Source organism: Filicampus tigris, chromosome 10 (genome assembly GCF_054856515.1).
Source record: "Filicampus tigris isolate MCC_2025a chromosome 10, RoL_Ftig_1.0, whole genome shotgun sequence".
Taxonomy (NCBI): domain Eukaryota; kingdom Metazoa; phylum Chordata; class Actinopteri; order Syngnathiformes; family Syngnathidae; genus Filicampus; species Filicampus tigris.
This window is the reverse complement of record NC_141226.1, coordinates 13,268,210-13,296,188: the sequence shown is the minus strand read 5'-3', so window position 1 is coordinate 13,296,188 and position 27,979 is coordinate 13,268,210. Positions and strand designations below refer to the sequence as shown.

Here is a 27,979-nt window from a genome sequence, read left to right as displayed (position 1 = left end):
CTGCTTCTGCTGGGGCTCATTTTACAAATTCCCTTGTGGGAGTATGAGCACTGGAATTGGCCCCAAATGGCTGCTTTCAAACCTTCTTCCTGTTCAATTTCGGGCAGGGGTCAGTAGACTTTTTCGTGTGTCCTGTCATAATAAACACGTACCAACACTGAATTTCTGTCAATTGGTGAACGTGGTGTTGGGGGCTTTTTTTTTTTCTTTCTAACTTTCCAAGGGATGCTAACTGAGTGAGAATTGGCTGGTCGCATTCAGGACCCCAATAATCCCCACATTTTCACCAGGATACTCACACTTGAGTGGGTTTTTGAGTATGTTGGGAGCCCCAAAAAGGCTTTCTCACCATTTAACACTGCCCATGTTTAAATAGTTCAAACTTGAAAATGTGATGACAATCTGAGAAAATCGCTGGTTGCAGTCTGCTGTTGAAGGATGCCTGGAAATGGCCAAAATAGCGCTAAAATGTCTGCTTCCAACCACAATGTTTTTTTCACATCTACTCATGACAGACAGGCCGAACGAATGTTATGTTGCTAGGTGACACTGAAAAACAGATTTCCTGATTTATATGACTTGTACACGGATCATGTTATAGACAGTTGCCCCACAGCAACTGAGGCTGGTGCCGTAAAATGGATTGTGCATCATTTGGACTGTGATTACATATTCATGCAAGCTTCATTGCCTCCATCAGTTACACTCACATTCTGTCAATTGAAGTGAAAAAATTAACTTCACAGATCTAAAGTAGTGTGTTCAAGCCCCCGCAAAATATAGTCAGTGTTGCTCATGACATCGAGAGAGTGACATCTCCTTGTTTTAACTTAAAAAAAATGTAATCTACTTACTTATAAATGGCCGATGATGTCATATCAGGTGGGCAACTCACGCATTGCCACCGGCCGCAATAAGCCCTAGCATTTTTTCCACATGTTTGTTAATTGTAGTTAATATAGAATGTTTGTATTTTTCATCTGATATTTTGTAAAATATATTTTTCCTGGGCAGCACGGTCGTCGACTGGTTAGCACGTCCACCTCACAGTGCAGAGGTCGTGGGTTCGAATCCGGCCCCGGCCTTCCTGTGTGGAGTTTGCGCGTTCTCCCCGTGCCTGCGTGGGTTTTCTCCGGGTACTCCGGTTTCCTCCCACATTCCCAAAACACGCGTGGTAGGTTCATTGGACAGTCTAAATTGCCCTCAGGTGTAATTGTGAGTGCGGATGTTTGTTTGTCTCTGTGTGCCCTGCGATTGGCTGGCCAATTCAGGGTGTACCCCGCCTACTGCCCGAAGACAGCTGGGATAGGCTGCAGCACGTCCGCGACCCTTGTGAGGATGAGTGGATTGGATAATGGATGGATGGATATTTTTCCTAATAGTTTATATTTTCCATGTCATAAAATTTGTCCAATACTATTTTCTAAGCATTATCTAATATTTTATTGTTTTCCGCTGACCTCTGTTTTCATTAAAAATGTTGGTATATTTTGACTCTTCCTTTGGTGTAATAATGAATTATTCTTATTATACAAAAAAGGTAGTGCTGTATCTTTACCTTGAAACGGCTGATGAGGTCATATCTGGTGAGCAACTCGTAGAAAATGAATTTAAGTGCGTGATCACCGCTGGCCTCGTTCAAAGCAAACACGTCAAACGACCACTTGTCAACATTCTGTGTGGGAGAAGAAAAAAATGCATTGTGCTCTTTTTCATGAATTTCAAATTTGAGATGAATGGAGCTTGCTACTTAACATTGCTGTCAGGCGGAAACACGGCATCTTCAAAATGACAACGTACTTTTCAGGATTTTTTTTTAAAGCCATTTTGCTTGAGTGACCGCTTTGTCCAAGTTGGTATTATCCTAGGGCTTAATATCAATATGTATCGCAATTTCTGAGAGAAAAAAACAAATCAGGAAGAAAACGCTGACCAGTCGATCAGTCGACAGAAGACAAAATGGCCGCCCCCAGAGATGGCTAAAAACTAGTGCATTTTGCTGATTAATTTATATTCCACAAACGCAAAATTAATCAGAATGTCGTGTTTCAACTAGTGGTCCTGCTGGGAACATATTCTTGAAAAAAATATGTTTGGGTTGACTTCCGCTTTAAGTGTGAGGCAGCCGCGCTGACCATTGTCTCACCACTCATTTTCAGTCGAATGAAGACAAGCCAGAGATGGCTAAAAACGAGTGGATTAATTAACACGTATTGGTTGTTTGCGTATGCGTCGACTTCCCCTTTAAAGTACAAAAAGTTATGCAAGGAGAAAAAAAATTGAAGTGGAAGTCAAGTCAAATATTTTCTTTTCATGATGTTCTATATGCCCTGCTAGTCTAAACAAGGTTTTATACAATACAATACAATTTTATTCATATAGCATATTTCATAACAGCTAGAGCTGTAACAAAGCACTTTACAAACAATATAATAAAAAAAATAATACATAAAAAATAAAAGGCTGCGATACAATTATTAATAAATATAGATATAAATAAATAAAATATAAAACATGAATACAAATATCAATAAATTAACATAAAACACTATATACAATTGACACCGGAAAAGAGCCGAAAATTTCAGGTCTGATCAAAAGCCAATATGAATTTTACTTAATCCCAGCTTTGCAATAGTACTGTGTGCAAAATGTGTTATTCTTGATCTGCTTGTGCTTGATTTTGGAGGGCATGTGTTAATACCTTAAGCACAGATATAACGGAAGCGGGGTAGCTGAGTCCCACCAAATTGGAGGTGCGTCGGTACATCCTGTTTGGATGAGATAAAACACACACCTGTGCGTAAACACAAGTGGTCCCAAACAACAATACACAATGACACATTTTACAGAAAAACACAAGGTGAATCATATGGCCTAAGACTCAAATTCTGCTGTCTCTCAAAGCAATGAGTATTTAGTATTTTATGAGTTTTTAGGCTGGGTTGGTTAAAGCTTGCAAAGACGTTCGATATTTGTTCGTCAAGAGTTTTAAATTTCATTAACAGTTTTTCTTGTCACCATCATATTTTGAACATGTTCAAAATTTCTTAGCGACAACAAAACCTGTGTGCGACCATTAAGTTGCTGGCGAACGTCTAGCGAAAGTCTTTGCAACCTTTAACCAACCCTGACAAAAAAAACAACACTCGCTACGTGCGCAAGCACTCGCAAGCATATGCCGCTCAGTGAGATATGGGATTAATGAATGAATCTTATATACAGAAAATAAGTACACACAGTAAATTGGGAAATAGGGACAGACAGACCTGAACATGTTTACGTTGTAAATACAGTATACTATGATCCCAAAACAATTCAATATAATTTCAAACTCATCTTGCAACATTACCCCGTGAAAATAAATGCCTTACAGATTATTTGATTTTTGAGAAAAAAAACAACAAGAACAACAAAACACCATAAAAAGAGTAATAATGAAATAGAATGTAATGAATTAAACAGTTTGTGAAACATGATTTCATTCTGCAATCCAATTGATTGTACTGTCCCTTTAGATATGCTTGCCTTGGCAACCATGCAGCAGTATAATACTACAGTCATGCAGACACAAACAAAGAAGAATAGAACTTCTACTACTCCTAATGTAAATGATTCAGTAAGATCCTGTAATGTCATTTTTTGTAAAATGAAGAATATATGCCAGAGAGAATTGTTATATTATCCGTCTAAATGTGCTGCTCCACTGGTGTTCAAATATTTCTCCATGTAAATATATAGTTTGTTGCTTCTAAAACTATTCATGCTAACCGTTAGCATGCCAATGGTGTTTTGCATTGTTATCATTAAACTAAGTATGATTGTTTTTAATTAAAAACAACATGCAGGTCTCTTTGTTTTATGTCTAGTTTGACATGAAACTTCAAATGGGAGTGGCATGAAAAAGCTTGAAGCTTGTTTTTGATGAATTTAACAGAGTGCTGCCTAGTGTGAAGTGAGTTGAATTGAGTTCAGTGCCACCATACGATGCTCATAGCGCAAAGTTGTGCTCTCAAGTCCGAAAAAAGAAAAAAAGGGGAAAAGAAAACATCGGTCAAACGACGGCTTGTATCTCGAACTCTATAGACGGCTCATCCGTATCTCAAGGAATCACTGTAGTTCCTTGTTAACAAGATGTAACAAAATGGTGGGAAAGCAATACCTTTACATTCGACATGGTTTGGCTGAGTACTTTTTTTCATGCCAATAATTGAGGATAGGTGCATTAAAAAAACAAAAACAAATTTATCGGCGCTGTCCTGTGAAAAACTCTTTAAAAAAAATGTTCACATTAATGTGATGTCTGACGCAGAAACCCCATGCACGTAAAAAAAAAATATATTTTTTTTAAATGGACATAAGTGTTTTTCAGAAGACAGTTTACGATATGAATCTGCAAGTAGCGAATTGTGGTTTTGTCAAGGAACACTGTACTTAGTTTTACCTCTCAACAAATATTCCCGCCTGGACGGCATGGACGATGCTTCGGAAGCGAGGTTTCTCCTCATTCCGTCGCAGCATCAGGCCCATCTGGCGCGTGAAGGTGGAGGCCAGCCAGTCACGCACCTCCGACGGTACCGACTCGGACTGGATGTCGCTGAGCTCATCCTCTGTGTCCACCAAACGCCTGAAAGGAGAAAGGGGGAGGGTAAAAGTCAACTAGCGGTAGTCTGCCAAGGGGATCAAAGCCAAATCCTAGCGATGCCCATCAAATTTCATCACATCTTACGTAACGTTGCTTCTTAAAATGCCATGATGTGCTGTTCAAATCCAATTGTGTGACAGCATTCTGGCCAGTGTTTTGCTTGACGTGTACCCTCAAAGCCTCTGAACCAAACAAAATTTGTGAGCCACAACGCTCGCATCACAGTCCTACGGTGTTACGGTTTGATCATCCGCCATCCCGGCCAGGGTCCTCGTGCTATTGCCGGCCCTAATCTGCTTGGATCCACATGAGGGAGAGGTTTACATAATTCTATAATCCTGGACATTTTTGTTGTAATATTTTTATATTTCTTCTAATGTTTGATACTTTTTCGACTAATATGTAGATATTTTTTTCTGAAAATATTTGTATTTTTCTAATATTTGTCTATTTTTCATGTAACGTGTTTTTGTCCAATAATATCTTGAATGTTTTTGGTCCAACATTTGTGCTTTCAACATTTGTGCCTTTTTAGCTTTTTTTTTTGGGGGGGGGGGCTATAACAATTTAAGCATAATTGCTTTGCCTTGGATCTTATTAAACTATCCAGGTAGCAACGTTATGACTACCACTTAATACGTACCATTAAGTTTTTTTTAGAATATGGTGAAAATACTGATAATTGTTAGCATTTTGCTCACAACAATCATAACATGAAATGATTCATACCATTTCATCTCCACCTCTAATAAAAAAAAAAGCATAGTGATACACCAACGGATTTCAAAGCTCACCTCGTCTCCTCGATGTAGACTGACTCCAGCACGGATGCTGCATACTCGAGGTTCTTCTTGAGGTCGGCAAGCGAAGCCTCGCCTCTCTCCAGCTGTTTGACCAGACATCGTAATCTAAAACAGACATTCAACAAGCCAGATAAAATGCATTAACTCCTCTGCCACGTTGACATGATCCATTAACTGGATAATATTAGAGTCATCTGGTTTGTCTTACTTGCTTGTTTTTCATTATGGAAATGAACAATAATATATGGCAGAGATCCAGAAGTTCAAATTAAATAGATATTGCTGTTGTGATTGAATATGTGATTCTTCTTTCAAGGTCCTCATCTCATGTATTTTTCAAGAAATACAAGCAATAAGTTCATCTCTATTACAATAGACAGTTCTGGATTTAATATACGTAAATTGCCTCTTTTTTACTTACTTACAAATTATATCTGACATACTGGCGCTTGCTGTAAAGTGAGTTGAGTCACCTGCCTCGATACAGTGCACATATTTCACGTTCGCGCTTGCAAATCAAAGAAAAACATCTGCCTGTTGACGGCTCATATATATATTGCAAAATTTGTAAGTCAGGTCACTCGTGTCTCAAGGCACCACTGTAATTTCCGAAATACGGTAAGTGGTCTGGGATGAGTCAAAGTCAGTCCGTCTTTTTTAGAAATGATGTCCCTACAGGGATACTTTGACGGGTCAAACACAGGGGTAATTAACAACATTAAATATAGCTGCCTTCCATCTGCAAGTGTCAGATCCAGGTAGATGACTTTGACAGTCATACTTGATGAGAGCAGCTGTCGTTGACCTCTTTAAAGTGTGCTTGTCCTTCCACAGCTGTCAACAATGACAGTTGAAGTGCATGTCAGTGGATACACTGCTCTTTTATTGAGTACTGCAGAATACCTAAATTCATGGAATCATTTTTCTTTTTGTCAGGCCATTACAGGTATTCACTTTTTTCCTGTAAATAAGACAGTAGGGCAGTCATTATCGAATAATTTTAGAATTGGTCATTCCATTCGATTAATCGGATAAAAATGTATCTTGCATTAAAATGTATTTTCTTCCTAATTACTGTTTATAAACCAATTATTTTTTAATGCTTGAACAAAACCAAGCAAACAATATCACACGAACAGGAGTGATGTTGTACTCACCAACGTTTTTGAAACTGAGAGCTATTTCTTGGTTACTGATACATCCGAAGTAGCCAATGTATGTATAAATTAGTTTTTATGGCTAAATGGAGTTGTTGCAGCTTTTAATCAGGTGTGTTTTGTAGTCCGGGAGTAATGGTAGTTTAATCTATTACAAAAATAAATATTTACAATCATAGTAGGAATAATCTGTAATCAACATTGAATCTGAAGATCAGATGTGTACTTTATACTCTATATTGTCACAAACAAAATGACCTTGCAAATATGTGCAATGTGTAAGCCTCTTGCATTTTTAGTCAGCTGCATCCACACCTTTGCTGCATTGAAATCACAGTCCAATTAAGTTCAATTTTTAGTTATCTTATACTAATAAGGGAAATATGTCGTGTCTATCTCATGTCTGTTGACAGCTGCCTATTTCCGTGTTGTGCTATACGGCTATTTTAAGCGTTATGAGGAAGTGAATGGATGAAGGGAGCGTGAGCACATGTGATTTTGGTTAGCTAATGATGGTTATTAAGAGCAGCTGTGTGCCACAGAGCTTCCCTGCTCATATTGACGATAAGGAAAAATCACAGTCACTATATAACCAATTAGAAAACGTTCAAATGTGGTGGGATAGGTAGGAGTTTATATCCATTGTGTGTCAAAATTGCAGTTATTTGTTCACTATAAGGAAAATCCTGAATATTGCGAAAAACATCCATGTATTGATTTGATTTGATCAATAGCCTTTTTAAAAATGTTTTTTCATTAATATTTTATTAATTTTATCGTGTTTCCTCCTTGAAATGTGTTGACTAAATCAACGGTGGAAAAAAAGTAGTGTGATTCAGGCTAAAAAAAATGACCAATATTGGAATAGAAAATTTGATCTGTATCACACAGCATTCGTGCCAGGATGTCTGAGTAATTGATGCAATCACCAAAGGAAACAAAACTGTCTCATTCCACCTACTGACAGGCGGGTTAATAGGCCTGGATGGAGAAATATACAGTGGCCTAAAGTAACTGCTGGGCTTGGTGCCAAGTGACAAAACGAGAGTGGATAAAGCGGGCGGCAGCTCATCTGTGGGGTCACAGGTTTGAGTCCCGCAGCGGACAAAAAATAGAGAGGGAGTCTAAGTGTTGAGGTGCCCTTGAGCAAGGCACCGTCCACACCCTGCTTTTCTATTTCTCTTTTATTCTTCATAGGCATGGGCTCATTACGTGTTGCAAGGTATACATACCACTGTTATAAAAAGTCAGAAACAGAAAAAAATTCAGAAATGTACTAAATTCTCATGCACTTGAAATAAACTGTCAACGCTGTGGAAAAAAAAAAGAATTCACTCTTGTTTATGTACTTTTGAGATCATGTTTTGGCAGCCATGACACGCTCTTCTTCACAATGCCAGTCTCGGGGTTGGAGGCGTTGGTGAGGGATGACTGCCATCCTGTAGTTAACACTGGTATTAGATCTTTAAATGGTTCAGCAACAGTAAATATTTTTAGTTTTAGAAATTAATCGAGTGCCACTCCTAGGGTGGGTGAGAGTTGCCCATCCCTGCTATGGAATGTCGACCGTGGCAGTAACATGGCTGTTATGGAGTGCTATTGTTCCTCATTAAAATACACATTACATCAATTGTGGTTGTTGTTATAGGCTAACGTCACACGTCCAGGTCGACACTGGACCTTCGAGTGTACCACTGTATTAATAATGACACTGTTTGACCATTGTACAACTGGTTTAATCCAACAGCTACAAGGGTATGAGGTCTCTTGTGCAGTTCCTCTGTGTGTGTGTGTGTGTGTGTGTGTGTGTGTGTGTGTGTGTGTGTGTGTGTGCATGCGTGCGTGTGTCTGTGTGGGAGTATACCGGCATGCGCATGTGTGTGTGTGTGTGTTTGTCCAATACAGCTGAGGTCAGGCACGGCGGCCTGGAAGCACTTGACCCTCTGAAGATGTGCTTTAATCACGCGTCACATGCCAGATGCTCACAAACACACGTCCAGCACATGTGCCATGTTTTTCACAAACCTCACAAGACCTCTGAGCACCTCAGTGTAAAACTGTTATTTCACTAATAAAACACAGTGGTACCTCGACTGAGGTACCACTGTGTTTTATTGACTCAGTTTTTCATGAAACGACATGTCACTCAATTGTGTTGAGTTGCAAGCACAAATTTGTGTTTGGAGTGCTAAACGGTGGTGGCAAATTTCACAACAGAACAATTCTTCAAAAAGGGGGCAAGTTCTCACTTCAGGATTATTTATAAACTTTATTAGCATTCCTAGTTGAAATTTAAACAAAAAGAATTAAACGTTGTTTGGTTACTCACTGCTGTAACGCGGTTCCAGCCAGACCAATGTGACAAGTGTACTGTATCACACAAGCACTTATTTCAGTGTTAAGCGACAACATTACAACATCTTAGCAATTACTAGCATGATTTCGCCGTCTTTCTTCCTCCCGATACTACTACCCGTGCTCCCTTTGGGATAATCATACACAAGTGTAGCTTTTTCACTGATGGAGGTGATAATTAGTGACTTATGCTATGCTGACATCAGATGCAAAGCGAACCTTCGCTTCCGTAGCTCGGCATCACAATTACCCACGTTAGCTAGCCAGCTGTAGCTCGTGGGTAGCTGGGGTGCCGACAAATAGTGTGTACCAAGCATTCCAAAATACAGAGGGCAGAAAATAGCGAGGCGATGGGCAACTGTTAAATTTGGAGGCACCTTTTTTTATGCAAATTCTATTGGCCAGCATGTGAAGTGTCTTTGTGGCCTGACTCATTACCGTACTGGCCTAGGGCTATCGCTTAGTTGGACGGTGGAAATATCCAGAACAATCAGTGTTATGATTTAGCATTCAGTCATTTATTAGTGATTAATTCCCTAACAAAATACCATAATGTTTAGCAGCACTGCTGTTTTATACTATACAAATCCATCCAAATGTTGTCCACATCAATTGCTCATTTCTTAAAGAACACAAAAATAAAGTAGATATAGGTCTTTTTCCACTTTCTCTTGGAGCTGGCCATACTATTTGGGCATTTGGCACAGTGAGCCATCAACACGGAGGGAGATACAAAGACTTAATCAATATACTATACAGCGATTGGCGCGCTAGGGTCCAAATGTCTACAAATTCATACCTACTGCCTGTATCGCACACCTAGTTCAACCTTTCAAATTTATCTGCATTATATAAAGTTGAGAGATACCAACAAATTTCAGCATCACTCGCAAAGAAAACACAATCTTGCCAGGGAGCTATTTGATGTGCTGTTTTTATACCAACTCAGACTGTAATCATAACGCTAGGCCATTTTCAGCCTTTACGAGAGCATTTTCACCAGAGTGGAAAGAAAAGGAGGTCGGGATCTAGCAATTGGTCACCGCTTGCATTTTCCGATGACATTCTTGCCTCAATGGTGTGTAATCAATGACCTGGCGTCAATGTAATCACCCGTGGAGATTAGCGTGTGCAATCGGGGAACACACAGAGCTGCTTTGTGATAAGAAAAGTGGCACGAGGACTGTAAAAACATGATGTCTGACCTGAGGTCCTGTACCTGCACCGTAATTTGTGTCAAGACAGATGGGGATAACCAGCAGAAATGTGATTTGATCTGAAGTTGCTGTGTGATCAGCAAAAAAATAAAAGTAGGCCTAATGCAACCACGGAACTCATTCAGTCTTGTGTTATGTAAATAAACACGATAAAGTGACACCCACACTTGAGTTTGAGAGGGAACCAGCTGCTGTGTGGACTAAAATGCTTCAACCGCTCTAATTAAATGACTTTTTTTTGTGTGTTCGCTTCATTGAACAATAGTGGCGACTCCTTGAAAATTTCCGATACGCGTTTCTAAACAAAGCCTTTCCCGTGGGAGGCGGCGCGTGACAGATGTGACGAGAGTAGCGGGCGACAGAAGAATCCTTAAAAAAGATCCGTGGGAGACTGAACGCGGCCCACTCATGTCAACGTCTCAATCAAACGCACCTAAAAGAGTTACCAGATGAAGACAGAGAGACTCAAATATTATAAACCAAAGCCAAATGAATGCGTATTAGCGCCACATTGTGTTAAAGGCCCACTAAATTGAATATAAATAGTGTACTATGTCTTTTAAACTTCACACACCAGAGAGGAAAGTTTTTAACAGCCTCACCAAATTCAAATGATTTAAAAAAATTGCCAAGTACAGTGATGCCTTAGGATACACATTTACTTTGTTCTGTGACCACGCTCCTAACTTAAAACACGTCTGTCTCAAATCATCCTTTCTCATTGGAATGAACGGAAATGGATGAATTAGTTTCAGCGTTCACGTCTGTGTATCTTTTGTGAAAACATGAAAAGATTTAAAATTGCTTGGGGGGAATTATCCGAAAAATGAACGATTCTAGAAAATAATAATAGATAAGATCAAGAAGAAGATTAAACATTGCCGCAATTTATAGAAGTGTAAATCCTTTTGTTGCGGAGAGCTAGGACTGTCGGTGTATTTAGGGAGATTCGCAGGAGCACCTCATCCAAACAGTCGCTCGAGTCAAAAGCGTGGCCGGACACGATGGTAGAGAACAATTGGTTTTAATCGCACTTCAATCCACTTCACAGAACATAACAGCTCGCTCATCACGGAGCATACACACCACCGTATAACCGCACGAGTTCGCCGCTAATCGCTAACGGCTAACGGACCACGGGCTCGATAGGACCCCTTTTTCTGTCCAACAATATGCCCGACTTAAATCAACGAAAACAAAGAGGACCCATTAGCTGCCCGAAACATGCCTGATGCTAAAGCACACAAATTAAACAGCAAACAATGCATGTGCAAACAAAGCAGTAATGAGGAATTTATAACAGCCGCCCCCAGAATAGCTCAGCTATTATGTAAAGGATACTAAATGTCCGAAGGTGCTGCGAGAGTCCCTGGAACAACATTGTCCACATCTGGAATCGCTGGTAACTGAACCAGCCGTGCCACTGGCCGTAGGTAGGTCTTCTCTCCGATTCGAACCTCAGCAGACCGAACACGTCCATCAGCACTCTCCACCAACTTAACGACTCTCCCGATCGGCCACTGCGCTCGTGGAAACTGGGGATCGACGATCATCACAACTGCGTCCTGAACGATGTCATCAGTGGGGCACTGCCACTTCTGCCTGGCTTGCATCGAGGGTAGGTAGTGACGTATGAATTGGGTCCAAAAGTGGTCCACCATCATCTGACAGTGGCGCCATCGTCTCTTTGTGAGTGTGTCCGGAGCGTAGGATACTTGAGGTAAGGAGGCGTCCCGCCGCCCCATGAGCAGCATGTTCGGCGTCACTGGGTCCGGGTCGGCAACGTCTGATGAAACATAGCCTAAGGGCTTGGCATTAAGGATACTCTCAACTTCAATTAGAAGGGTGAGAAGGACATCTTCCTGAAGGGACTGTGATCCAACAACGACCACAAGGGCACTCTTGACTGATCGTACTTCACGTTCCCAGACACCACCAAAATGGGGTGCTGCTGGCGGATTAAAGCGGAACTGAATCTGGTTCTTAGACAGTCTCTCCTGAAGCTCTGGGACCATAGATGCGAACGCCTGTTTGATTTCTCTCTCGGCCCCTCGGAAGTTTGTTCCTCGGTCTGAGAGCATCTCAGCAGGAGTTCCTCTTCGAGCTATGAACCTTCTCAGTGCCAGAAGGAAACTGTCTGTGTCAAGGCCCACCAGCAGATCTAGGTGAACACAACGTGTTGTCAGGCACTTGAAGATCACTCCCCATCGCTTTTCACTTCGGCGACCAACTTTGACCAGGTAAGGGCCAAAACAGTCAACTCCTGTCGAGTAGAAAGGGGGCTTCAAGACCCTAAGGCGGGCTGGAGGAAGGTCTGCCATCATTGGGACTGACGGTTTTCCCCTCCATTTGGTGCACTCTGGGCAGGTTCGTTGATATTTTCTCACAGCCTGTCTCCCACGTAAAATCCAGTACTGCCGCCTGAGTTCGGCGAAGACTCTGCCTGCACCTGGGTGGAGCAAACGAGCATCCGTGTCTTTGATGAGGAGTCTTGTAACAGCATGGCTGGGATCAAGCACGACTGGGTGAATGTCAGTAGGACCGGACTCGATATGCCTGAGTCGTCCTCCAACTCGAATAAGACCGGATTCAGGGTCCAACTCTGGTGCTAGTGAGCTCAACCTGCTGCTGGGAGAGACAGGCTTACCCGATGTGAGGCGCTTGACGTCATCAGGGAAGCTCTCGGCTTGGCTGGACTTGAATAGGTGGACCTCTGTCTGGCGTGTAGTCGAAGAAGGGTCTGACGAATCTGCAGCCGCCCCGTGAAACAACTGTTGTGTGGCTTCCAACAAGTCAACCCAGGTGCTGAACTGTGCAATGTCAGGAACCATATCTGGAGGGCAGATCTGCACAAGGCCACAGAAAACGCTCTGCTTGAGCTCCAGGGAGTCGACAGTGTTAACTGAGTCTGGGGCTTGAGGCCAATTGTGTGGTGGAGAGCGAAGGAATGCAGGGCCTTGGATCCAACGGTTTGGCTTGACCAGCTCCATCAGGCTCTTACCCCTCGTCAAGTCGTCGGCCGGATTGTTCGTAGTGTTCACGTACCGCCAGGCGTGGGAAGCAGTCAGGTCTTGGATTTCAGAGACCCTGGTCCCAACAAATACCTTGAACCTGCAAGACTCAGATGTCAGCCAAGTCAGGACTGTAGTTGAATCGGTCCAGAGATAGGTCTCTTTGATGTGGATAGTGAGCTCTCGATGGATTAGCGAAGACAACTGAGCTCCTGTTAGGGCTGCGCAGAGTTCCAGACGTGGCATCGACTGTTGGCGCATCGGGGCTACTCTAGACCTGGCCATGACGAAGGAGACATGGATTTGGTCGTTAATTGTTGTGGCAAGATAGGCGACTGAGCCATACGCCTGCTCCGAGGCATCACAGAAAACGTGGAGTGTATACTCCGTGGCATCAGTGGCGACTTCCAATGGAGCGTATGTTCGGGGAATGCACACCTTTGCCAGTTCCGGAAGCTCACTCTCCCAGTTCGACCAGGCTGCAATGATCTCAGAAGGTAGGTTTGGATCATCCCAGCTCCTCTTCTTCGACCACAATTTCTGAACAAGAACCTTTGCCCTTGTTGTGTAGGGAATGATGATGCCAAGGGGGTCGTATTGGCGGGCTAGCACTTTATAAACGTGTCGCATCGTGAGTGGGTGGCTCTCGGAAGGTTTGGCTCGGAACCCCAGTTGGTCAGTTGGACAATGCCACCGTAAACCGAGTGCTGGCTCTTGAGAGTCAGGGCTCTTCTCTGCAAGCCACCGCTCTGTGCTCTCTGAGCGGGCCGAAGATGGTAAATGAGCCACAACTGCTGAAATGTTACTCGCCCATTGCCGAATCTCGAACCCGCCTGAAGCGAGGACCTGCCGTAACTTGTCAATGAGAAGCTTTGCTGCCTCAGTTGTTGAGAGACTCTGCAGGCAGTTGTCCACATAGAAGCACTGCTCGATGGACTGCAGAATGTCTTCATTACCTTCTATGTGGTCTTTAGCATGTCTTTGTAGTGCAAAGGTGGCGCAGCAGGGGCTGCTAGTCGTCCCAAATGGCAGGACATTCCACTGGTAGACATCAGGTTGCCGGTCACGTTGCAGATTCCTCCAAATGAATCTCAGAAGTGGCTGATCATCAGGCAGGAGGCGGACCTGGTGGAACATTGCTCGAATATCCCCGCTGATGGCCACCGCATACTGACGAAATCTCAGGAGGACACCGATGAGAGATGGACCGAGGGTGGGACCTGCCAGGAGCTGTTCATTGAGTGAGAGGCCATTGTGGATGAAGGAGCAGTCCCACACCAGACGGGCCTTGCCATTGTGGTGGACGAGATGATGAGGTATGAACCATGACTCATCAGATCGCTGAATCTCATCTTCACTGAGCTTGACAACATATGCTCCACTTATGAGTCTTTGAATCTCTGCCTCATATTGAGTAGCTAGAGATGGGTTTCTTTGTAGGCGCCGCTCAGTTCTCCGAAGGAGGGGCAATACTGCTTCGAGGGTGGTATTGAGTGACGGGGCACCTTTGACACGAAGTAGTGGTGTGGCGTAGCGAAGCATGTCACCCACCTTGACCCGTTCGGTGCGGGTTTCAAGGATGTTTAGGGCTTCCTGGTCCCTGCGGGATCGTGCTGCTAGCTTCTCGTTACGGAATGGGAGAACGTCTAGCTGCCAAAGGCGTTCAACATGTTGGTAGAGGTCATCTGATGCTGGCATGAGCGAGGTGAGATAACACGAAGCAACATTAGTAGACGCCAGAGTGTCCGGACCTTGTAGTGCCCACCCGAGGGCAGTATGGATTGCTGTCGGGCTGCCCTTTGGACCAAATTTCACCGGCCCTTTAGCGGTGATCAAATGTGTATAGTCCGCACCAATCAGTAGCAGTGGTTGCGCCCCGCTAAAGTCTGGGAGGGGAAGACCACGAAGATGGCGGTACCGTTTCTGTAGAAGAGCTTTGGGATAGGACTGATCCGCTAAAGCTAATTGGCCTGCTGTATAAGCATCTTCGATGAGGTAGCGCTCCTTTGATTGTGATAGTGGGGCTACATGGAATGAGACAGACTCACCAGTAAGGTGGACGACGTCTTGGCGAACTGTCCTTAAAGTGAGAGTCTCTGTTTGACCCTTGAGGCCTAGCCTCTGAGCAGCATCTTGTAAGATTATCGTTCGTTCAGCCCCATCATCCAGAATGGCATGTGTCCGCACCGATCTGCGTCCATTACTTATTGTGATGGGGACCACCTTAAGGTACACCTTCCTTCCCTGCTTGCCGTCGCCGAATGCTGCTTGGCCGCGTGGAGTGATGAGGTAAACACGTGAGTCCGACTTGGCCACATCGTGAAGAACACTTAGATGAATCTCTTGGCACTCTCTGCATGGCTTCTTCAAGGTACAAGCCTCAGGTAGATGATTAGTCCTTCCACACTTACAACAGCGCTTACTACGTTCGAGCCACTTTTTGACTTCCTCTGTTGGGCGCTGTACGATGTCGGTGCACTGTGACAAATAGTGTTCAGTACTCTTGCAGAAGAGGCATAACTTCTTGGACTTTGGTGAACTGGTAGCAGAACGGTTCGCCTCTGTAGGATGACTGTCATCAGGTTTGGTGGTATCGGAGCCATGGTACACAGACACAGATTTTACTCGATGCTTGGAAGCAGGAGCGTATCTTTCCCCTTTGGATGCATGGGGCTCTCCGGGACGGTGGCGTTGTGCCATTTTAGCCGAAAGCCTTTGCGCTTCTGCCTTGACTTTCAGCCAGTTAGAGAGGTCCCTGAGGTTGTAAGGGTTGAGTTGGTTTGTGTTGAGACGGCCTTGTGATTGGAGGTGCTCTACAAAACTGTCTCTCATGTGTTTTGGCAGCTTACTAAGCAGTCTGTCAACATGACCAGTCGACTTTGTTTCTGTCCCATCCGGTCCCTCCAATGATGTCAGCATTCCTACTAGCAAGTTAACGCTGAGGGAGAAGTTTTGGAAGCCTGTTACATCTCCTGATTTAACATCAGGGGAATTTAGAATTGCAGCGATCTCACTCTGTGCGAGTTGATGAGGTTGTCCATACTGGCGCTGTAATGCCTCCATCGCAGCAGTGTAAGGTTGGGCATAATGCCGGCAGGACTGAGCTATTAGCTTAGCTTCATCCAGGACCAAGTGCTCCATGAGTACACGGTACTTGTAGTGCTCTGAAAGCTCTGTATGGGGCTCAAGGAGGTGATCTAGCGCCATCTTGAGGTCGGTGAACTCCCTCTCGCTGTCACGAACCAACATTGGCAACTCAGGTACAGGAACAGGCTGCTTTGGCAGGAAGAAACTGCTTGAGGATTGCGGCATGGTGTGCTGTGGCAGAGAGGCATTGTGCACTTGCGGAGCTGGATTGGCCATAATGTGCATCGGGTGGTAGACAGGTTGTAGAGGTGGACCTGACTGGTGACTTTGCTGCTGCAACGCCGGCTGCGCAGTTACAGCTGGTGAAGACTGGTACAGAGGTTGTGGCAGTACAGGAGGGAGGTGTGAAATCTGGTAATATGGCGCAGATAGAGCCAGGGGTCGACAAGTTGGCGTTATCACAGCTGAAGACGGCTGATATGCTGGATAGGCGGGGACTGCCTGCCTAGGCTGGTATTGAATTGATATCTGTGGAGCTGGGCTGCTATACTGGATGCTTGCGGCTGTCACCGTTGGATACATTATTTGATAGGTGGGTTGGTATAACGTAGACACTGGTGGCTGTAATATGCTTGTTATCGTGGGAAGTGGCTGCTTGGGAGCTGCACTAACTTGCGTTGTGGATGTTAATGTTGCTGGAAGGGACTGAGTTAGCATGGTAATTTGGTCACGGTAATGACTTGAGTGAACTTGTCCTAGTTGCTGTGAAGCGGGGAAGTCGGGCTCACCGAGAGAGTAATCTGTGGAGCAGTGACTTTGCAGGTCGCATTCACTTAAAGCAGGAGATGGGGGCCTTCCATACATCGTCGGCAAGTTAGGAGGTGTGCTAACTTGTGGTGCTGTATTCCACTCATTCATCTTATTAGCTGCTGTTGTTGGCGAATGACAAAACGGGCGCCCGAGTGCTGGGAATAGCTGGCCCTCTTGACTAACAGACCTGGTCTGTAGGCTGAGTGACTGCAGCCGCTGTGCACTGGCATTTATATTGTCATGTTGAGAAGCAGTATGAGGAATAAGAGAATGAGGAAGGCTGACCCGATAATCCTGAAAATAAGATGGTAGCTGTCGTGGCCTTACTGTTGCTTTGTCATCAGTCACTGTTGTTCTCATCGCGTCCATTTTGCTGATATGGGTGAGGCAATCCGGCTCGAAGGACCAATGTTGCGGAGAGCTAGGACTGTCGGTGTATTTAGGGAGATTCGCAGGAGCACCTCATCCAAACAGTCGCTCGAGTCAAAAGCGTGGCCGGACACGATGGTAGAGAACAATTGGTTTTAATCGCACTTCAATCCACTTCACAGAACATAACAGCTCGCTCATCACGGAGCATACACACCACCGTATAACCGCACGAGTTCGCCGCTAATCGCTAACGGCTAACGGACCACGGGCTCGATAGGACCCCTTTTTCTGTCCAACAATATGCCCGACTTAAATCAACGAAAACAAAGAGGACCCATTAGCTGCCCGAAACATGCCTGATGCTAAAGCACACAAATTAAACAGCAAACAATGCATGTGCAAACAAAGCAGTAATGAGGAATTTATAACACCTTTCTTTTTAGAAAAGTGGAACAGTTAGTCTTCTTTTTAGGAAATGAACAGTGTAACACTTTGACATTTCGTGATTGATCGACAATCAAATACCACACAAATGGCCATCATTCTCATCAATCCTTTAATCTATACTGTTCATCCCTAGTAATTACAGAGGCTCGCGGGCCCTGCCAACTCTGGAAGGCATCGATTTGAGGTGAGGTGTTTATTTAATTATTTAGTGTTTATTTAGCTGACGCGCCCGGCCATTTTTTAATTCACGGTTTCTCAGAGCCTTGGTGGCAATTTCAGGAAATTGGGTTATGTAGAGCAGCTTCCACACATCATCTTAACCATTTTTTTTTCAAACGTGAGTGTACATTTATTTCCTCTCAAAATAAGGCAATACACAGCCGATGTCCGAATGGCTTGTATCGCCCAAACCGGCCATGAATGTTTCCATTCATACCTCTCAAAGACACCACTCAGTTCATCTACCTAACTTGAGGTGTGTCCGAGGGGTCTGTCCTGGGGCCCCTTCTTTTCATCATCTATCTCCTCTGCCTTGGCACCATTTTAAATACCCTCTTTCATTGCTGCTTCGCAGATGACGCCCAGCTCTACCTTTTCTGTAAACCAAGCATTAAATGTCCCCCGTCCTCCTTCACCTCCTACTTAACAGAGATCAATGCCTGGTTCAAGTCTATTTTCATGAAACTATCCATTTATCAACCCGCTTGCCACCAAACCTCCGCAACTCAGTCCCTTTCACCACTTTCAAATCTAAATTCAAAACCCACCTATTCAAGAACGCTTACTCATTCTAATAGGCACTGCCCTGTATTTTTATGTTTCATTTACTCTGTATGATTCAGTTTTTCTTTCACTATTGTTTTTTTGATGTACAAAGTCCTCGAGGGTCTCGAAAGACACTTAGAAATCAATTATTATTACCATCAGAGGTGGGCAATCCGTCAGTCTGAAGGACGGCCATTTTGTTGACAGTTGACGAATGACGGGACACCTTTTAAAGTAGACGGACTTACGAATGACGGAAGTGGGTTTTCATCCATCAATGTAATCGTCCCTAACTGCGTCCATCAGTGACTGACGGTCTGTTAATTCCGCCACTGGCGGACGGCTGTTTTTCTGACATTTTTTGGGGGGACCGATTGACGGACCAACAGTCTTCTGACGGTGTAACTGATGGAATTAAATGACGGACTGACTGAGGGATTGACGATTACAATTCAGTTTGTCACGGAAAATGACGGACTGACAAATGACGGACAGGTACCCTGGCTGCTAACGGATGACGGACTAGAAAAATTTACTAAAATGCCCACCTCTGATTATGATTATTATTATTAACAAAAGTGAGTACGCCCCCAAGTGGCAACCTATGACGCTCTGGTGAACTCCATGCCCAAGAACGTTAAAGCAGTGTGGGAACAAAGCAGTGGATACACATAATGTATATTTACATGAACTTTGACAGTGTTTGCTTTGTGTTGAGTTATTTAAAGAATTATGATTTTTTTTTAATTACACCAATGTACAAAGTACAAGCTGTACGCTGACTACTTTACACTGTAGCAAAGTGTAATTTCTTCAGTGTTCTCCCATGAAAACAAAATATTTACAAAGATTTGAGAACATTTGTACTTTCTTTACAGAAAATGAAAGGCTACTCTCAAATGTCCAATTTATTTTAAAGGAATACCCTGATTTGACACTACAATGATGTTTTTGAAAATATTGGGAGGGCACAGAAAAAGTAAATGTGGTATGAACACCTCATACAGTGCGACAAACATCTGCTGAGCGAAGCTTCAAAGCTGTAAGAAAATTAACTCGCGCGAAATTCTTACCCGCACGAGTCGATGAAAAGCAATGGGCCGTTTCTGTGTTTGATTTAGCAGCAGCCGAGTCATCGTTCTTAAAGGCCCAAACGTTCATCTGGCATATGGGGCATTTACCGTCATGCTCAGCACTGCAGCCATTTCCATGTGAAAGAAAGCACCATAAATTGTGATGGCACCCTCACTATGTTTGGGTTTAATATCCAGAGAGGCTGAAAAGAATGAAACTGCCATCGGCCACAAAATGACGGCAAAGGATATTTCTTCGATGTTTTATTACAAGTGGTATTCGCACTTTTGCCTCTTTTGTTGCATGAGTTTGGATGCATGTGTCTCCAAATCCCCAACCATGTTTTCATTAATCCCAGTGAGCAATTTGACATTTGTGAGGAAAATGTCATTTATTCTGCAAGGGAAATAAAATGTAGCAGAGAGCTTAATGGAGCACAGTCGGACTGCGTCATGGCCTGACATAACAATAGCAGGGGGTCAAATTGACAGGAGAACAATGTTGATGATGTCAACTAAATGGCCACCTAGGGGCGTATTATAATACAGTCATATGGATATACTGCACATGGAGCCGGTCCCGGCTCCTTAGTAACCCGTCTACGCAGAGGATAATGAATATATGTCTGTAAGTAAGTGTTGTTGTATTAACATTCTACAAGTGTTGCCCCAACATTTGTGTTCACATATATTTTATGTTATAAACACTGCGAAACCGATGTCAACGGAGTTTCCCAGTTGGTGTTAGTATTAAAACAGCAACCTTTAAGACAAAGTTATGTGGGTGTTTTAAATATTCAATGTATAATCATCTTTTTTATGTTTAGTTTGGCAGTAACCTTCCAAACAGCATGACAGCCTTGTTTTTGAGTTAGTTGAGTTTAGTTTACCGCCACCATTCTGCGAAAACACTTCTAAATCGGGTCACTCTTTTCTCAATCTCGTATCTGTTAAAGCTAAACGTCTACGCTCGATGAGTCCGCGAGTTCCGCATGGCGGCACGTGGCGAAATTGCACCATTTCAGCAATACAGTTTCTTTGCATTCATTTATTTTGCTCAATGTATGTCAACTGTCACAATATGTGTGCCATAACAGTCATAGGCTATGTAGTAGTACTGTGACATCCCCATGAGTTTGCTATTTTAAGGACAGATGTCCATCCATACATCCATTGATACTGCTTATCTTTACAAGGGTCGCGGGGCATGCTGGAGCCTATCCCAGCTGTCTTCGAGCAGTAGGCGGGGGACACCCTGAATTGTTTGCCAGCCAATCGCAGGGCACACAGAGACAAACATCCGCAGTCACAATCACACCTAGGGGCAATTTAGAGTGTCCAATCGACCTACCGTGCATGTTTTTGGAGTGTGGGGGGAAACCGGAGTACCCAGAGAAAACCCACGCAGGAACGGGGAGAACATGCAAACTCCACACAGGGAGGCCGGAGCCGGGATTGAACCCACGACCTCTGAACTGTGAGGCGGACGTGCTAACCAGTCGACCACCGTGCCGCCAGGACAGATGTCAAATGTAAATGAATATTCATCACTGTAAGATTAATTACAAACATTTTTTCCCCACCATTTTGAACACACACACAATAGAATCACAACTGTGCGATATTTGCAATGCTGAAAAATATTGGAAAACGTTACTAACATAAAGCTTAAACATTTTGTTTAGAAAATACCATGCAAGTGCCACCAACCACTGTGCAGCCCCATTGTTCCTTTAAAAATATATAAATACAGCAGCCCTATTTAAATATATATTAGAATTGACTCATTTGAAACCAAATGCCAGAAAACAGGACAGTAAAACATTCTGTGAGGTTAGTAATGCTAACATGTTGCAAGCTAGCATTTGATGCAAGGATAAGACTGAACATTTGTGAAGCGGAAAGTCTCCCAAAGGTGAAGCGGTTCACTTAGCGAGGGATGATACAGCCTTTGTATCGGATCGGCAAATGTGTGGCCCCTGAATTGGACTAGAAGAGACACTATTGTTTTAGCCCTCCGTTCGCAGTTATTACACAGGGAACACTGCCTTTGATATTATAATTGTGACATTTTAAGCTCCAGTGATTCCCCAAAACCCTTTCTGCAGCCAGTGAAGTACTTACAAAAAAGCCGGTTTCCCACTTTCATTTCATGTTCACTGGCATGTTTACCTGGTTAGCAAAGCCAGCGGAGGGAAACTGGAGTCCATTCAAACACAACATACTGTCAGATTACGGGAAATGATAAAGAGAATGACAAAAGTAGAATTGAGAGAATAGCTCAGTGTTTAATCAGTTCAGTTCAGTGGCCTGACACAAAACAAACCGACTGCACTAATTGACCTAGCAACACACTTTCTGCCCCTTCAACTATTTAAACTAGGGCAAGATGAACACACCGGGTAAAAAACATGTACCTTATTTATAGTCTTTCACCATATCATTCATCTACAGTACATCAGCTTGTCACCGCACCATGTGCCCATAAAGTACACAAGATGAAACGTTGACCATATGTTTTTTCCTTTAAAGTCAGCAAAACAGCACATCAAATGGATGCCTGCTGAGGGATCGTTTGAAACCAGAAAGATCCACACAACAAAATAAAACATCATCCATAATCTTACAAATCCCACCTCTTGATTTACATCCAACGGGCTTTACCTACGGCGGGAGCTGATCTGTTAAACATGCACTTTCCTGTGATATGTGTCCACGCTTGAAAGTAGAATCCCAAATGCGCATCGGTGTAAATAAGCAGCAGGGGTGACGTGGCGAGAACATTTTAGATCATTTTCAGCCCATGTGTCTATGAGTTTCCATTGTGTATTAGCATTCAGGTAGCAGAGGCCATGTTATTGTTTCAAATACATTTTTTGAATTGTGAACAGAGAACTTAACTTTTGACAGTAACCTTTAGATGAAAGTGGCAATAAACAGCTCTTTTTTGAAAAAGGATTCACTAATTATCTCTGACAAACCGCAGCTTGTTGTGAAGTAAGATGAGTCACCTGCCACCATACAGCTCTGTCTTAAGTTTGCATTCGTGAGTCAAAGAAAAAATAAATAATTAAATCGGATGATCGGCAGTTTGTATCTCCAAATACTCATAAGTCAAGTCACTCATATTTTAAAGCACCTCTGTATTTGCTTGAAAGCAGATACTCCCCTCGTTAAAAATCCAGCATTGCCACAGTCCAATGACAAAGTTGATGCCGGTGCAACATGACATCCAGTAAAGATTTTGACAAGAGCATTTAGTTCCATTCAAAACATCGTTTTGTAACGGCATGTTATTTGTAGCCCCGGGACGTTGATTTGCAAGCGCCACACTGGATGCCAACAACAGGTGTCGTCGCTGCCAAACTCTGATGCTGCAATAATGATTTCAACATCGATTTTTTTTCCATCTCGCCCTGCCATCACAATCTGTCAGGCACATTAGAGCATGTCAAGCTCCAACTGCGCCAAAACTAAAAAAAAACGCTGCTTAAAATGATGGAGCACGTAAAAAATCCTAACTAAGATAATGGACCTGTGAGTCAATGGAATGAGAGAGAACAAACAAAGTGACATCGGAGAGAATCAATTTTGAGTATGATTTTTTATTTTTTTATTTTATTTTTTTACTACTACATTTAGTATTGGCAAAGGAATATGACAAGATTTGGCATCCGAATTGTTAAACTGAATATTCTGACCCTGAAAACAATTATACAGAAAAGGAAGCATATTATTTGTCAATTTATTTGACTTTCCTTTCAAGGGTGACACACAAAGTATGTCAATGAAAATTAGACAAAAATGCCTGCTGCTTCCATCAAGCATGAGAATTTGGTTTAGGTGGGCACTTGTGTACCCAGAAAACTGACAATGACACTGTTTGCCATTCATTTTAATGGGGAAAGATACATATAGCGAAATCAACCCAAATACATTTTTTTCAAGATTGTTCCCAGCAGGCCCACTACTTGAAACACATCATTCTGATTAATATTGCGATTGTGGGATATGACTTTAGCAGCAAAATCCACCCCTTTTTAGCCATCTCAGGGGGCGGCCATTTTGTCACTTTGAAAACAGGTCAGCCGTGATTGGTCGTTACCTGAGCCCTGAGTAGTTGTGATGTTATTTTCAGTTGACAGAAGTGACAAAATGGCCGCCCCCAGAGATGGCTAAAAACGTGTGGATCAAGTTTTATTCCACAAACGCAATATTTATCAGAATGCCTTGTTTCAACTAGGGGATTTGCATAGAACATATTCTTGAAAAAATATGTTTGGGTTGACTTACCCTTTAAAAGCAGGGTCACAGAACAAATTAAAACTCTTAAATCAAGGCCTACTGTGCATGTCCTGTTTACACGACAAGTTGCTTCTATCACCAGCTCACGCTGGAATGGCAAGAGCATACCGTTGCTAATCGAACTGAGCTGGAGGCTCCAAGCAGAAATATGTCCGTCAAGGTAGACGTCTCTACAGGCAGGCCTGGAAACCCCTGATATGTGAAGATAAGAGAACGAATGGGTGCATAACCTGAAAGGCTACTTAAAGGTAAGCACATTTGTGAAGAATGGCAGCCACTTTTCTGTGAACCAGTGAGATAAAACCTGTGCAATCAATGAGATTATCGGTTTGATGCTGATCCCTGAGATGCAATAAAAGATAGTGTATCATTCTGTGAGTCTATCAGATTATTACAGCAGTAATCCAGGTAGCGGGGAGCGGCCAGTGATAAGACAGCAGATGCATCAGCGCATGAGCATATATACAGTAGTGGCCGATCCTCTTAGCCTGAGCAACAGTGATAGCAGATATAGATGTTCAGAACGGCAGAGGGAAGTTGATTCAGGTGGCTAATTGCAGATGCAACAGAGTGAGATGCAAAACATGGGGAGGAGGCAACCACAGCTGCCACATGCTTGGACACACGTATGGCAGACACATGCACGCACACCAATAAATCAATAAAGTGGTGCGCTATGGTGAAGGAGGTCACCCATGGTCCGTCCTTCAACCTGTAAGAAACAAGGACAGCACTATATTCGTAGATCTGAGTCCCGCATATTACTTCAAGGATGTACATAATATTAAACTACCATCGAGAGATTGATCCAGATAGGGGTAAAACGAGCCTTGAAATAAATTAATAATCTCAATTGAAAAGAAATGCTTGAGGATTTTTTTTCCTGCCTCGGGTATTATTATTATTATTATTATTATTATTATTATTATTATTATTATTATTATTATTATTATTATCATCATCATTATTAAGAAAATTATTAAGAAAGTTTTGGGCATATTGCAGAAGTAGCCTGGCCTATGGTGTTGTACTACCAGATTCAGTTGATTTCTACTCAAGCTCAGGATCCGAAAAGAAGGCTACCCAACGTTTCCCTTTGTTCCTTTGCGATCAATATGCTTACGCTTTATGCTGTCCTGCAAAGCATAGACACAGCCAGCATACAGGATCGGAATGAAGGGTTCTGGGCCCTCAATGAGGAGTGTTTTTCCAAGCCCATTCAACAGCAATGTTTATTGCCATTTGTGCCCTGCATTTGCACCTGCGACTAGCACCACTAGGTTGTCGGCATAGGCTTGTGCATCTATGTTTTCTTTCCGCAGTTTCAGAGGTAAGGGTTTCATAACACATTTACATAGGAAGTGTGACAGAATTCCACCTTGTGGACATCCTAAACCAATTTTCCTTATTACAGTTTTTCCGTCAAGCTCCATTTGAACAGTCCAATACCTCACTAAGAACTCAATCCAACAGACCAGCACCGGAGGCACTTGTAGTTCTCGTAGATACAGCCAAGTAATGTTATGAAAAACTCCCTTGATATCTAGAAAGACACCAAGGGCAAGCATTTTTTTTCAGCATGTTTCTCTCAATCCGCAACACAAATTCATGCAGAGTGGTTTCCGTGGAAACGCCCGCCTTGAAATCATACTGCATTGGAGAGAATCTTGCCTGTAAGTCAAGATCTGCCTCGGGTAACCGTTTATTTAGTTTGCACCTTCTGAATGGGCAAGTCAAACCATCGGAAACAAAACTTATTCATACATTCTGCCAAGGACAACTTCAAAATAAAAGCTTTCCAAATAATACATGGACAACAACGCAATAGCCTTGGTAGGCTTTTATTTTGAAGTTGGTCTTCGCAGCACATGGCGGCTTGTTCCTGTAATCAAAAAAATATAACTCTAGTAAAAGTAAAACGTAGTTCTCCATATAATTACTTGAGTAAGAGTAAGCAATCGTGCATAAATGTGTAACAAACGAAAATAAAACGTGCAAAATTTAGATACTGTGGCAAATTCAGCATACCTGTCAATTTCTACGTTTTCCCCGTATCTTATATGTTTTTTGATCATTTCAAATTGTGTACGCTGTATAAAAATTTTTGTACAAGGAAAAAATAATAATTAAAACTCGTTTTTGTCTGTTCCGTTTCCCCCACCTCTCCCGTTGAGCGATAAACACTGTGTAAGCTTCTATATAGATACTGCGTAAGATTATATACAGAAATGTACGGGCGAATTACAACTTTTGTAAGATTCAGCACAGCCTGGGGTTGACAGGTATGAATTCAGCCACAAGAACTGCTCTTAAATTTACCTTTGTTTACATTTTTTAATCAGCACCACCGGCTCACCAGGTACGGATTAGACGGAAAAACATGTTTTGTCAAGTTCTTGTAGGCTGAAATGTGGACATTTTTATGCGGACGGATGATGGCACACACAGCTGTTGGTTTTTTGTCGTCTTTAAGATAAACAGACATATGCCAGACTCTTGTATACCATTCTTTTCTTTCTTGTTTCTGCGATGCTTCACGTAAATAAGTCCTCTGAAAACTTGCCTCTTTAAGAGGCCATTAGGAATTTATGTGTGGTCATGTGACTGCCTGGCTCTGTTTTATTGGCGAAATGGAGTCAATTGAGGCAAATAACGCTCTGTCAAATCAAAACTAACAGATTGTGTATACAATAACACGGTATGCGCAATGGAGCTCACTGGAATAGAGTAAAAGCAGTGTTTGCTCATCACAAAAATACTCAAGTTAAGTAAAAAGTATGGTGCATTAAAACAACTTTGACAAGTACAACTCATCCAAAAAGTTACTTAAGCATATTTAATGGAGAAAAAGTAACGTGTCACTCCCCATCTAACTTCTTTTTGTTACAGCTAGTCGGTACATTATCGTACAGGAGCTGCACCAATCTGTGGCTTTGTTCGTGGTCGGAAGAATAATCTGCAATCATTTTTAATCATCATCAACAATTCAGTTAATGCTGCTAATGAAAATGAGCGTTACTTACAGCGCTAAGAAGATCTATTGTTTGGAGCTTCATATATTCACGGAAAGAAAGATAAATTAACTCCAGAAATTCCTACTAAATTAAACTCAGCTAATGAGCCAGAGCCAAGTGAGCCCCATTTGTCATATTCTCCTCCGAGATATTTCCATCCTACTGAATATAATTACTTCGTTCCTCAAATCACGAGCGAGATAGGCTACCTCGTAACGCAGAGGCCCCGAGAGAGGACTCCAAAATGAATGTCGCATGTATGTCTTGATTCTGCTTCATCCGGCTCTTCAGGAACGGTTGCACAAAGGACGGGAGCAGTGCAAAGGCCTTCTTTCTGATTTAATGACGTCGTCCGATTGGGAGAGGAGAAGCATTGGTGGGAGAGTGAGCTAATCAGTTGTGTTACATGGCCCGGATTACGTTCGCACAAACAAGCGGCCTGCAACCGTGAATGGAAACTTAGTAACTGTGGTGTCTTGAGATACGAGTGTTCATTTTTTACCATGCTCGGAACTCAAAACACTCGTACGTAGAATCATCTTAAGTGCAATTCATCTGTTCTTGCCTTTTTTTAGTGAGGAAAACAGTACTCTATAATATTCTTTCCAAAAACACACAGTAATGACTTAAATAGCATTCAAAAGTATTCAAACAGTTTGTGTCACACTTTCTCCGAAAATGTACATTGCGCTGCTCCTTTTAGACACAAGGTGTTGTATCATACAAACATCATACAACAAGCCACGCAGAACCGCAACATGAGGGTGAACGAGCCACGGGTTGCCGACTCCTGGGTGAGGGGGTTGGTGAAAGGTCACTTTTGTTGTTTGGATCAGGGAGAGATGGGTTGGTGGGTAGGGTTCGCGGTTATGGTTAGTTAGGATTATAGATTTAGCAGTTGGGTGAATGTATTCACGC

The 27,979-nt window shown here is 42.8% G+C and overlaps 1 protein-coding gene across 5 annotated transcripts in view; it reads right to left on the bottom strand.

The window, feature by feature from the left end:
* Nucleotides 1-27,979, bottom strand: part of pde1cb (phosphodiesterase 1C, calmodulin-dependent b) — a 106,134-nt gene that overhangs the window by 21,338 nt on the left and 56,817 nt on the right. For all 5 annotated transcript variants that reach the window (XM_086043296.1, XM_086043297.1, XM_086043298.1 and 2 more), the window contains 4 exons: nt 5,440-5,553; nt 4,445-4,627; nt 2,705-2,771; nt 1,559-1,675 (listed from right to left, as the gene is read on the bottom strand). In XM_086043296.1, the coding sequence (XP_085899422.1) occupies nt 1,559-1,675; nt 2,705-2,771; nt 4,445-4,627; nt 5,440-5,553 (481 nt within the window). The remainder of the gene's footprint in view (nt 1-1,558; nt 1,676-2,704; nt 2,772-4,444; nt 4,628-5,439; nt 5,554-27,979) is intronic.